The sequence below is a fragment of the Apodemus sylvaticus genome, chromosome 5, assembly GCF_947179515.1.
Source record: "Apodemus sylvaticus chromosome 5, mApoSyl1.1, whole genome shotgun sequence".
NCBI lineage: Eukaryota > Metazoa > Chordata > Mammalia > Rodentia > Muridae > Apodemus > Apodemus sylvaticus.
Window position 1 is genome coordinate 7,057,281 of NC_067476.1, and position 13,467 is coordinate 7,070,747.

General features: G+C 52.4%; 1 protein-coding gene across 2 annotated transcripts in view; it reads left to right on the plus strand.

The window, feature by feature from the left end:
* Positions 1-13,467, plus strand: part of Col5a1 (collagen type V alpha 1 chain) — a 151,374-nt gene that overhangs the window by 100,962 nt on the left and 36,945 nt on the right. For both annotated transcript variants that reach the window (XM_052181959.1, XM_052181958.1), the window contains exons 30-38: positions 62-169; positions 860-913; positions 2,683-2,736; positions 6,811-6,855; positions 6,959-7,012; positions 8,188-8,232; positions 8,880-8,933; positions 10,049-10,102; positions 13,039-13,092. In XM_052181959.1, coding sequence (XP_052037919.1) covers positions 62-169; positions 860-913; positions 2,683-2,736; positions 6,811-6,855; positions 6,959-7,012; positions 8,188-8,232; positions 8,880-8,933; positions 10,049-10,102; positions 13,039-13,092 — 522 coding nt within the window. The remainder of the gene's footprint in view (positions 1-61; positions 170-859; positions 914-2,682; positions 2,737-6,810; positions 6,856-6,958; positions 7,013-8,187; positions 8,233-8,879; positions 8,934-10,048; positions 10,103-13,038; positions 13,093-13,467) is intronic.

A 13,467-nucleotide genomic window follows, 5' to 3' on the forward strand; every position in this document is an offset into this window, starting at 1 on the left:
GGGGTCAGTTGGTGGTGGAGACTGGGAAGGATTGCCCTAACCTCCTTGTTTCTGTTTGTAGGGGGAGATTGGTCCTCCTGGTCCCCGAGGAGAAGATGGTCCTGAAGGCCCAAAGGGTCGAGGTGGTCCCAATGGTGATCCTGGCCCCCTGGGGCCCACTGGGGAAAAGGTTTGTGTCTACAGTACTCGACTATGCTTAGAGGTGTCTGAGTGCCTGATGGCCACTCCTATACTCAGCATGGGTAGTCGGGCTCCTGAATAGCTTATGCCACTACCCCCAGCCTTTTGTCACCTCTCCTAGTAGGTGTGTGTATGTGTGTGTATGTGTGTGTGTCTTGGGGATCTCACCCAAGTCACACCTGAATGTCCATCCCTATCAAATCTTGCTTCCACTTTGGAGGTGACAATGTTCTCACTACAGTCTGACATCATGGCATGTTCATGAGGCTCCAATAGGCACCCGTGTCCTAGCCTACCCTGTAGCATCAGCACCTCCTATATCTTGTCCCCAGGAGGGGACTCAAGGAGAGGTTAAGCCTCCCACTCTATCTGGCCCTGTGGCTAGAACTCTTAGAGTATTCAGAATCCCTACACATAATAATATTCTTCCTGGACACAGTACCCATCTCTTCGCTTGCTTGGATTTCCAGGCATGCTGGTAGGATTGGCACACCCTACTTCCTGAGGGCTTAGAGACCCACTCAGTTCCTAGAGAGATCCAGTTGCCTCTGCACACCAACCCTACCCTTCCAACCTGCCCTGGATCCTCTCAGAACACATCAGCACCCCTGCTTACAGAACAAGGTTGAGAAAAGTCATGTTTATGGCTTATGAGTCTTTTGTTTTTTTCTGCTCCTAGGGAAAGCTTGGAGTGCCAGGATTACCAGGATACCCAGGAAGACAAGGACCAAAGGTAATTTAAGCCCCGCTACGTATGTCCTGACGGGCCCTGTCTCATGTAGCACCCCACATGCTCCAGACCCCCTCTTCCATTCTCTGCCTCGGAGTGGCCTCGGTGCCATGGTGGAACGTGTTTGCACTGATCTCATAGTCTCAGGCAGCCTTTGGTGGTAATTTGACCAAGCTCAAAGAAAGCGGGTGCATAGTGAGTTGAGCCTCTCAGAGAAGAGGGCAGGAAGTACCCCTGGTGGCCTGCCCCCGACTTACCCACACCGGCCTCCTCTTGGCTCCACTCGCTTTGGAAGTATGGCGACTGTGTATAATGGAGCAGGAGAGGGACAGCCGTCGTCTCATCTGCACTCATGTTCATTCTTAAGTGGAACAGGTCCTGAAGGCTTTGGGAATCAGTGAGAACATTATTTTCTTCTCATCCCACATTTTATTATTCATGGTTTCTTCTTAAACAATAACGCTGCCTGCGCTGGAGACCTGGTTAGCAGCACGCGGCCAGCCTGCCCCAGATCCACATCCCCGCCCTTCTGCTGCCTGCTAGCTTCACTCTCTTTCACTCACAAGAGTCTGGGCCTCCCAACCGAAGGAGGAAGGGCTGTGTGGGCAAGCGGTGGCCGATCCTCCTGTCCACTCTGTGCGGACACACACCCAGCCTGCAGGAGAGTGTCCCTCAATGGGACGCCAATGGCCCCCACCGAGAGCCACCCACCCAAGCACATTGACTTTTCTTCTCTTCAGGTCCCTTTCTCAGGAAGAGAGAAAAGGAGAAGCGGCATCTGAGAATAGAGGGTGGGCTGACTAAGTGCTGGCAGCTTTGGGGACGTGAGGAACCGTTCTTAGGCTCTGACTGCGTGCAGCAATGGGCTGTACAGTGGCCTGGGAGTTCTGTCATCCACCCCAGGTCCTTTGGTTTCAGTCTCCTGCCTAGGTGACTAGGCAGACAAAGAGGAGGAAGGCAAAGTTTGGAAACAAGCAGACTTCTAGAATAGGATTGTTCTCAGGTCAGGGTGGTCAGCCACCTGGAGGGCAGAGACTCACAGAAAGCAGTAGACAACACCCACACCGATGGGCAGGGGGCTTCCCTCAGTATGTCCTGGGGACCCCTTGTGATGTCTTTTTGTACATAGATGGAGTTTGTATGCTTGGCAGATCAAAGTCTAGAAGACCATGTTTGGCCCCTGTGTGTCTATAGACATGAAAATGATACTATAATCCATGCCTAGATTGACAAACTGTCACTTTAGTTTGGGGGTTATGGACAGGTCACAAAGTATGACAGCGGGACCAGTGAACAGAGCTGTGAGACGCAGCCCCCATTTCCAGGGAACCTCAGCAATGCATGTTCTCCCATGCCCCAAAACATCAGCTGGCATCGCACCTCCTCTGTGTAGGGCTGAGCGGAACAGAACAGAGCATGCTAGGACTTGGCTTTGGGGTTTAGATTTGGGGTCTGGAGAATGTTGGGGAAATATTTATTGAGTGGGTGGGGCGGGTGGCCGGACAATGAACAATGGGAGAATAACAAGGTAGGTGAGTGGGTGTTCCAGGGGTTGGTGAATGATAGAGTGGCTAGTGTGTGTGTGTGTGTGTGTGTGTGTGTGTGTGTGTGTGTTGGGGTGGGGTGCATAGGTGGTTGTGTACGAAGCAGATCTGATCAGTGGATAAGCATGTGTGTGAACTGTAGCAAAGACTCTCCCAGGTGAGCATGACAGTATAGCCCTCGTGCCTGGCTTGGTGGTCATGTTCTATCTTCCCTTAACTCTCTTGCAGGGTTCTATTGGATTCCCTGGCTTCCCGGGCGCCAACGGAGAGAAAGGCGGCAGGGTAAGGACTGCGGTCGCTTGGTGTGTAGGGGTTGGCTCTCTGGTCAATGCCCTGTTGACTTTTCTCCACTGGTTTTCTGAAGCACTTTTCAGAAGTAGCTGATCTTGAACTCTAGGCCTTTCTGTTATGGCGGCACTGTGATAGGAAGGGGCAGCAGTAAGAAGGAAGAGCATGCTGGGAAAGTGGAGGTTTTCATGAACAGGAGCCAGGAAGCTCTTGGGGCTCCTCTCTTTCTGGGAGACTTTCCTGCACCCAAATTTTACAAGGAGAAACGGGGTTCTGAGATTCGCCACCTCCCGGAGGCTAGATGTGTATTGCCTTGGGGCTATGCACAGTGACTCCCAGACCTACAGTCCCCGTTGGAAGTTACCCTGCTTGTAAATATGGGGCAGGGCACGACACCGTTGGTGCCCCCTGTTATCATCCTCACAGAGGTCTCTTGAGGTTCCACCTGAGGCTCACGATATCCACCTGCCTTCTGCGATGTTGTTGTCGGCTCAGGCTTTCCCTGTAGAAGCCCTCCTGGATGTCAGAGTCACAGAGCCCAAGCACTGTATCTTGTTGGGAGATGGAGTGTGATGGTCACCATGGGCCTTGGACATGCAGGGCACAGAGAGGGCGTTGGTGGCTGGGGACACAGAAGAGAGTGTTCCTGGCTGCCTTTCCTCCATGACATAGAAACACATGGTCTTCCTCATGGGATATTGCTTCATCAAAATGCCACATGCTATGTGTAAAGCAGAGTCTGTGTACTCTTGGAAGCCAGGATAACGACTTCAGGGTAGCTGAGACTATGAAGACAAGCCAGTGGTCACCAGCCTCACAATGCAGAGAGTAGGGCTGTCCTGAAGCGAGCACACAGAGAGGACACTCTCTACTGCCACCCTCTACCTCTCTCTCACGCAGTCCCTTTGTCATCTTTCTAGTTTCCTACATATATTCAATTTTCTCTTCATCCATCTATCATCTGTCTGTCCATCCCTCCCTCCCTCCCTCTATCTCTCTCTCCCTTCTTCTCTCTCTCCCTTCGTCCATCCATCCATCTCTCCATCCATCCATCCATCCCTCCATCCATCCATCTCTCCCTCCCTTCCTCCCTCCATCTATCCATCCATCCATCCATCCATCCATCCATCCATCCTTCCATCCATCCATCCTTCCACCTTCTATCCTTCCATCCATCCATCCATCCATCCATCCATCCATCCATCCATCCATTCATCCATCCTTCCATCCATCCATCCATCCATCCATCCATCCATCCATCCATCTCTCCCTCCCTTCCTCCCTCCCTCCCTCCATCCATCCATCCATCCATCCATCCATCCTTCCTTCCATCCATCCATCCTTCCATCCTTCTATCCTTCCATCCATCCATCCATCCATCCATCCATTCATCCATCCTTCCATCCATCCATCCATCCATCCATCCATCCATCCATCCATCCATCTCTCCCTCCCTTCCTCCCTCCCTCTCTCCCTCCATCCATCCATCCATCCATCCATCCATCCTTCCTTCCATCCATCCATCCTTCCATCCTTCTATCCTTCCATCCATCCATCCATCCATCCATCCATCCATCCATCCATCCATCTATCCATCCAACCATCAATCCACTTATCTATTATTTATCATCTATCCCTCTTCTCTCAGTCAGATTCTCCATCTAGAGTCATCTGACTAGTGATTGGGGGAGGGTTGTGCCCTAACATATTTGGAGGTACTCCCTGCGAAAAGAGGTCCTGGGTCTCACAGGTGTGGAATATGCTGCATTGATAGAATGGGAGGGGCTTATGGGTTGTGACTTGGCCTAAGCAAGAACCCAACAGAAAATTGGGTAGCCTTGGACCACAAGGTATGGCTGGCTTCCGTAACTGGCCACAGATGCTGGAGGCTGGGCTGGGCTTGCAAACAGCCTTGGGTGCAAAACCATAGCCTGAATGAATGCCGACCCTAAGTGTCAGGCTGTGTTACCCTGTTGCTCGCCTGTGCAATGACACAGGGCTTCACAGAAGTCAGCTCATTCACTTGCACTGCACGTTCCCTAAGTCCTTGCTAAGCTAGGAGCTTACCAGGCAGGGGATGCTCCAGTGACTGCGCAAGATAAGGAACAGCCAGTGCTCAAGGGTAATAAGCAGGCAAGGAAGGAGAAACCCAGCCCTTAGACCTGGGTAATTCTGGGAGGCAGAGATGTTCCTGCTGAGACCAGAAAGGGGCTGGGGGTGGGGAGGGAAGCAGAGCTGCTTAGAGAAGCTGGTGTAGCTGAGCCCAGTGCAGAGGCCTGGGCTAGCGGAGGGGTGGAGGCCTTGCCTCCACAGTGTCTTTATCCTAAGGCAGCCAGGGTTTAGTCATGGGGTAACTCTGGGGACAGTTTTGAAGGTAGTCCTGGTACCATGTGGGAGCGAGTCAGGAAGGGACTGAGGGCTGTGAAGTGGACCAGTCTGCACCGCACCTGGAGACCAACCAGCTCTGCTTACAGGCTGTTCTAGTTTTGGATGCCAGGCCTCTGTGAAGAGAGATATGGCTTCTGCAGCAATGGTAACTTGTGTCTGTGCCTGACAGTGGGAGGTTAAATGGGAAACCATCAGAAGCAAGACTGCACTGTCAAGCCAGCTGCAGCCCAAGGTAGTGTCATAATACGTGAAAAGCAGTGTCCTGTGAAGAGACTGTGCCCTGCCCCTTAGAGGGGTCCCAGGAGAGGAAGGCCCCACTGAGCTCTCCCAGCACATTCAAGGCTCTTTATACATCAGCTGGACTCTGGCTCTGGAAGAGTTGTAGGCAAGGCCATTTTAGGGACTCCTATTCTTTCCTAGCAGGGACTAGAGACCAGGTGCCCCTGAGCAATTACTTTGTGAGGGAGTCCTGGAGGTATAGCCTGCTCAGCAGGCCAAGCTCTCGATAGGGTTAGGTTGCCACACACCCTGCTGAGCACCGTGCTGCCCGAGGACCCAGATGGAACCTATTTGCCTGCTGCCAAGACTTGAGTGCCTAAGATGCCCCAGTACCCTCAGGGCAGGCTGCGCCTGGGTCCTGGGTGTGCTGCAAGGTCAGATAGGATCCAGATTGTGACCCAGGTGATGCCAGTGCTGAGAGAGGGACAGAGGTGTGGACAGCCCAGCCTGGCTCACATACCCAGGCCAGTCAGGTTGCTTACAATGTTGATAAGGGCACACATTTAACATGAGAAGAAAATTACTTAATTTTTATATGCAGATATTTACCTGAAGCCAAAGGATGTTGTCACAGAGCTGGGGCAGTGTAACAGGACCGAGTATGTTGTTAAGGAAAACAAACAACCAAACAACCATAATTCACTCGCTAGAAATTGTTTCATTAAATGCCTTTAAAAATGGGAGGCTGTTTTGCTTCTGATAGTAAGCCAGTTGAAACTGCTAAGGAGAGACTCCTCCTGTGGCTTGGGCTAGAAGCTGACGTAGCTTTGTTGGTAGAGACCAGCATAAACCTGGGATGAACCTCAGAGCGCGGGAGGCTCTGCTCCATCCATCACATCTGTGTGCTGTGGGTAAACTGCACTTGCCGGCCATTATATCCTTGCTATGGTAAAAAACAGAAAATAAATACCACGCGTTTGCCTTCCGTGGTTCGGAAAATGCAGATCAGCAACAGAAAAGGACTGAACTCCGAGCGATGCCGGGGACTCTTCGATATATGATTTATATGTTAAATTGCAGTTTCCCTTCGCGCCTGCAGAGCCTGATGAAAATTTAATGCCTAATATTCTTAACAGTAGCAGAAGAAAATTATGTGTGATAGGAGTTGACTTTCTTCTCTCTTCATGTAATGATTTCTGTGCCTACTAAAAGGAGACGAGAGAAGAAGGGAAGGAGGGAGGGAAGGGGAGGGAGGGAGCAATGAACCCAGCTAAGCGGCAGGCGCTGCCCATCAATATTTCTGCCCTTATGCTCTCCCATCCACTCCCAGATAGGCCTCTGGCCGCGCTCTGGACTCACGAAGTCTCTCCCCGGGGGCAGGGGAGGACATGGAGCGGGGACGGCATGCTGAGCAGGGCTCCATGCGCCCCATGTGACTCACATCCGATTCTCTGTTTTTAGGGGACACCTGGAAAGCCAGGACCACGGGGACAGCGAGGCCCAACGGTAACCACCCTTGCAGCAAAGAATGAGAGTGTAGGTGGGTGGGCTCTGTGAACCTGGAGCCTCTGAGCTAACTGGCCTTCCTTCCCTGTGTCTGTCTGTCCAGGGCCCGCGGGGTGAACGAGGCTCGCGGGGCATCACGGGGAAGCCCGGCCCTAAGGTACGTCCTGGTCCTTTGAGGCGTGAGAGGGTGGTCAGTGGTCTTGTCATGTAACAAAGACAAAACAAACAAACAAACAAAAACCCAGTTTTTTTGAACATCAGTAAAGGGAGTCTGCCAGCTAGCATCCTTCACCACACTTCGTGAATAGGACCACATAGCTAAGACCAAATGACCCAAGACAGACAGAGAAAGGACACCCCCCCCCCTTCTTGTGTGGGTTCAGACCCAGGAAGTCAGTCTAGCAGGTCTAGTAGGGAAGCCTCACTTTCTTTTTTTTTTTCTGGTAAAGGTGTCTGGGAACTGTAGAGCTCTTTCCTAGAAGGTTCCTTCTGGTGCAGGCAGAAACTGAGCCTATCGTGCAAGGACCCCTCATACATAGGAATGAAGCAAGTTCTCCCTGCTGTAAATCTGGGGGAAAGCCACGCATGGTGTGTTGTCCAGTTTTAACCAGTAAAAATCAAGAATAGCACGCTGAAGAGGCAGAGGACTGAGGTTTGGCTCCCAGCACCCATAGGGTGGCACAAAACCATCTGGAACTGCAGTTCTGGGAGATCTGAGGCGTGTGCCTGATGCACAGACACGTGTGCAGGCAAAGTGACCATACACATAAAAATTAAAAAAAAGTCATTCCTTGGTGGTGTGGGGTGGGCTTTCTGAGAGGAGTTTCCAGTTAGCGGAGAGTCAGAGCTGACCCATCCCTAACACGTGCATGCACACACACACACACACACACACACACACACACACACACGCACGCACGTGTGCGCACACACACACGCACACATGCACGCACGCACGCACACACACGCGCATGCATGCATGCACGCACACACACACACTCTCACACACACACTCACACACACACACACACACATGCACAGCTCCTGAGAAGCAGCTGGGTACATGGAATGGTTCTGAAGCTGAGCCTTGTGTTCTTCAAATCATTTTTTATGTGTTCTTGGCTGAGCTCAGCCTGTGTCCAGCTACTCATGGGGACCCGTTCTGACAATGCCACGATCCTGTTCATGCTGGCTCCATAGTTGGCTGTGCTAACTATGCTAACCGGCAGGCTAGCATGGAGCTGAGGCTCAGTGCTGCTACACAATGCCCTGCACTGGGGTCAGGATGACCTTGGGAGAGCCATTATGGTGACCTTTTCTCTCCTCTCACAGGGCAACTCTGGAGGTGATGGCCCAGCTGGCCCTCCTGGTGAGCGGGTAAGAGTCTTCCCAGCCTGAGCTATGAGGAGATTTTCAGAACTAATCTGGCCCCAAACATACACTTAACCCTGGGTGGGCCAGTAAAGGAGACCCACAGTGCCTGCAGAGCAGCAGGCTTGCTGAGGCCCAAGGGTGGCTCATATACAGAAGTGATGTGTTCCTTGGGGAGGAGCCTCATCCTGCCCCCTGGACCTAGCCTTAGTGTGCTAGAGGTGACTGACACCTCAGAAACTGACTTTTGACATCATACAGAACAGAGGACTCTGGGACATTGACAAGTATCTTGGCAACCAGATTTCCTAGTGAGGGATCTGTGTGTCTGTCTGTCTGTGTGCCTGTCTGTCTGTCTATCTATCTATTATCTGTTTGCTGCCTGTGTGCCTGTCTGTCTGTCTATCATCTGTTTGCCTGTCTGTCTGTCTGTCTATTATCTATCTTACCTATCTATCATCTACTACCCTTCTATCTATCTTCTCTTTAGCATCGACTCCCTCTCTTCTCACTTCCTCTAGTCTCAAGTGGAGAAAGCAGGGCCAGGTTAAACAGGGAACAGGTTCTAGGGACAGCCACTGCCACAGTGGGGAAACAGTGGGGGCTGCTAACAGGAAGAGCGCCTCCTCAAACTGGACATTCTCTGTTCCCAGGGACCCAATGGACCCCAAGGCCCCACCGGCTTCCCCGGACCCAAGGGTCCCCCGGTAAGTAATGCTTTCTCCCATGGAGGTGGCAGATCAGGTCCCCCTGACCTGATTCTCATCTCCCTAGGCTATGGGGAGAGGAAGCGGGCACACTGAACCCCTGTTGGGTAGCCAGTGGAGACAGGCCTCCGAAGCCCAGCTGCTAAGGCTGTGGCTGTGCCCCCCACCCATGCAAGCCTTCTGTTCGGGCAAGCATTTAGTTCTGGATAGACTCCCCATGCTGTGAATATGTCCTGCAAGGTCCTTGTCCTGGTGTGGACCTCCTGTGGCAGGTCCTGCTGTCATTGAAACCATCATGATATTCTGCCTTGGCTAGCATGAATGGCTAGGGTGACCACACAATGTATCAGACACAGTGTTGTAAAATCACGGAGAGGTCTTTTTTCAATCCTGGGACCATTTTTGAAACCAAACCTGGGTCCTCCTCAGAAACCAGGCAGAAGGCCACAGCAGGGGAAGGCTCACTCAGGGCCTACCCACTGCCCAGGAGAAGACGGTGCATGGCAGGGGCTATCCTGCAACAAATGAGAATTCCTACCAAAGGAGGGCTATGCCAGGAGGATCATGCCCAGGGAACAGGAGGATCCATGCTAGGGGAAGCCCATGCCAGGGGAGGCTCAGGCCTGCAAAGGATCCATCGTAGCGGAAGGAAGGGCCCCACAAAAGTCCATGCCAGGGAAATTCCACATTAGGGGAGGGACCATAGCCAGCGGAAAGTCCACTGGAGGGAAGGGTCCCTAGCGTGGGAGGTCCCCAGAAGAGAAAGAACCTCAGAAGGGGGAGGTTCATGGCCAGGAACCAGGAAAGTCCAGACCTCTCTCTAGGTTCTGGAGTTAAGGTCCTTCCTTGGTGTTTGCCAAGATAGACATTTGAGGGTCTTGGTGCAACCAGGCTGCCCACCTGCTCAAGCCTGGGGAGCAAGCTGACCTCCTCTGTCTCTGTCAACCCCTTGGGGCAGCTATAGGGCTTGTGGGTCAGGTTCTTCCATGGCATCTGGTTCCACAATCACTGTCCCAGTGGCTGCTGGGTGGAAAGCCACTACGATGACAGTAATTTTTGTCACCTGTTTCTCTGAGCTGCTGAATGAACCTTTCTTGCTCTGATTTTTTCCCCAGGGTCCACCAGGCAAGGACGGGCTCCCTGGACACCCTGGGCAGAGAGGGGAGACCGTGAGTATTACAAGTGCTGGGGACATGGGTGTGCCTGGCCTCTCTGGCTGGGTCTCCCACAGCCTACAACATGCTAGCTGGCACAGTCAGGGGGGTCCCTCCTCCCTGGGAAAGACCAAAGGCTTTGTCAAGGCTTCCCGTGGGCCTGCCATCTGCTGTTGACTTAATTCAGGCTGTCAGGTGGGCAGGATGTTTCCCCAGGACGTCACAGTGGAAACCCGACAATGGTTCTTGGCGTGTTTTAGCAGCTTTGGCCAAAAGCCATGTTTAAAGCATCAGGACACAGTGCATTGGCATCACAAGAACTGTGCCTCCAGCCTTTATTTTCTGAGGGCAACTGTGAGTGTAACCTTGCTGGGGCACCTCAGGCCTTACTTGGAAAAGTACTTGGGGAGGCTCTGCACTTGTGGGTAGCCGGTTCTTTATGCTACAAAACCTCATGATAAGAACCACGGGCCTTGGGTCTCACACAGATCCCAGCTTTGTCTGTCTGGGAGATTTCAGCCTGGGGAGCTGGTGGGAAGGAGTGGAATGACGCTTTTAGCCTCCTCTGTAAAGAAGATGCTGTGTAGGAGAGATGAGATGGATCAGTGGGTAAAGGGCCTGACAGGGCAAATATGAGAATCTGAACTATCTGACATGTCCGATGAACCCCAGTACTGGTGTGACAGCTAAGCATGGAGGCACAAGTCAGTAACCCGGGTGCTGGGAACGTGGACAAGAGGATTCCTAGGGCTGGCCAGCCAGCTCGGCTAGCCAGTGAGTCCACTCTACGTTCAGGAAGAAACCCTGTCTCAAAAAAAGCATGTGCACATTTGTGACCTTGCTTGCACTTATGACCCTGGGATTTCAGACTCTGAGCAACTGAGCCCTCAAAGTGTAGGTGACATTTGTGTGTTCTCTTTGTGTGGCCCTGTCTCATCCACATTAAAGAGCAGTTTGTACTGGTGTAAGCATTTCTCCCTGACAGAGTCCTGTGTCATTGTGCTGGGGTTGTGGCCGGAGCTCTGGTGGCTGAAACTGGCGTTCCTGATGTAGGCCTCTGACCACCTTGTCAGATAGAGTCCTGGCACCTGCTTTAATGCTTGTTAAAGTGTGAAGTACCAGCTTGTCCCCTCTGTCTTTCAGCACACAGGGACAGGAAGTCTTTAATTATGCCTTTGCTGGTGTTCCAGCAGCCTGTGCTGGCTGATAAATGGAGATTACCTTGCTCTTTTGTTTAGAGAGAAAAATTAAAACATTTCTTCAAAGCTTTGCACATTTTCCTCTAATGCTTTTCCAAGGAGACAAGAGAGAAGAGTTTTGCATACCGCATGCTTTTCTCCCTCAGACTTATTCTGCATATAATTAAGCCTCCTGTTCGGCTTGGAAGAGTATATGTTCCAGCAACTTCTACAATGTTCGACTACTTCTGTAGAAACAGGGGTGCTGCACACCGCTGCTGGCCATCTTGACCCTCTCTGAGACTAGTCTGGAGCTCTCTAGAGTTGACTTCCTCGTTTTCTTTTTCCTCCTCCTCCTCCTCCTCCTCCTCCTCCTCCTCCTCCTCCTCCTCCTCCTCCTCCTCCCCCTCCTCTTCCTCCTCTTCCTTTTCATTCCTTTCCCCCTTCTTCTTCCCCCACCTCTCCCCCTTTTCTCCATCTACCTCCTCCAATGAACACAAATGTCCATTACTTCTCCTTAATGGAAGTCTGTCTCTCAGTGAGGAGCAGAGGACCATTTCCCTCCTTATCGGACATGTCACCTTAGAGTTACTGTGGCCTGCCAGCATGGCTAGCCAGTGGTGGATTCTGGGTTCAGAAAGAGACCCTATCTCAAAAGGAACATGTGCTTGCCCGTGCCCTTGCCTGCACATGTGACCCCGGGATGTTGGACTTAGAACAACTGAGCCCTCAAAGTGCTGGTGCATTCACTGTGTGCCCCTACCTCATCCACACGAAAGGGTCGTTGGAACGGCTTGCCCTCCCCACTTACACTGCCGTGGGCAGAGCTTTGGCTCCCGTCTCCCCTCAGACACCTCTCGCTGCTGACCTCTCCTTCACTCTTTGCTTTTGACCGCCAGAGCAATGTGTCTTAGAAATGGCCACTTCTGCCCGCTGGGTGAGCCGGCCTGAGAGAGAACAGCCCTCTGGGGTCTACAGGGCAGAGTCTGCTGTGGTTCCTATGGCCAGAGAATTGTGTGTGATAGTAGACTATTGCCTGCTGGCCCAGAGCCATCTGCTCACCCTCACACCATAGTTATGACCTCTGGCTGTAGCTAGAATGCCCTTCTCAGGCCTTGGGTAGAGCCACCCTTGTAGACCTGGCAGCCGCCAGTGTATCTCATGGTGCCTGCTCGGTTCCGCCATCTTGCCCCAAATCCAGCTTGGCTTGCTGCAGCTTCCTGCTCCATAGGAGAGTTTGGGAAGCCGCGCGGAGTGGGAGGCGAGCCTGGGCCGCTCTAGGCATGAGCACTCAGATCCTGGAGGAGACAGGGTCTATGAAGTGACTTTAAAGTAACACACTGGAGCTGACAGCTTCAGAGAGCAGTCAGACCCTGCTCTTGCCTGTCCTAAATACAAAGCAGAGCAGGCTGGCAAGTCACCTGCCGCGAGTCAGAGGCGTGGATAACAAAGGCTAAAACGTCCCACAATGTTGCTAATGAGCACCAGCCCAGAGATGGCTCTTATGTGTCCTCAGAAAATGAACACATGGTGGCACGAGGGGGAATAACAGGCTTACAAATCCATTTCTCGGCACAAAAGCACAGCACGGAGCTGACCCACTTGGCTCCAGTACTTTCATGAAATTAATATGGGAAGGGGGGCATCAGGCATGACTTCAAACTGAGAGTTTGGTGCACAGCCATTGGGAACAGGTGGGGGATGGGCTTCTGAGACTGCAGCAGGGTGGGGGTGCTGCTGCAATGGCCCTCAGCTGCTTGACTCTCTCCACAGGGTTTCCAAGGCAAGACTGGCCCTCCAGGGCCCCCAGGAGTGGTTGGCCCTCAGGTGAGACTGCGCAGCATCCTGGGACTGGGGTTCTCTGGTGCTACGGAAACACGGACTTTGGTCAGTTTTCTAGAGGGGTGGGCCCCACTAGTGGAGATGCTCAAGTCCCATGGCAAGGATGTGCTAACTGTAAGAGATAAAGCCCTTGAAAGGGGCGGTGCTGAGACTCATGGACATGACACGTGACCAGAGCTCAGGTGACCCCAGACCAAACAGGCATAAGCTGGTCAGTGTCGCGGGGATCTGATTCCAACCAGCACAGGTCAGTGAAGGGTATAGGTTCCAGCTAGGGCTGACAGCATTAGAGCCAAGGCAGTACCTGTCACCTTGCCACTTAGCAAGCCACACCTGACATAATGAGAAATAAGAGGCTAA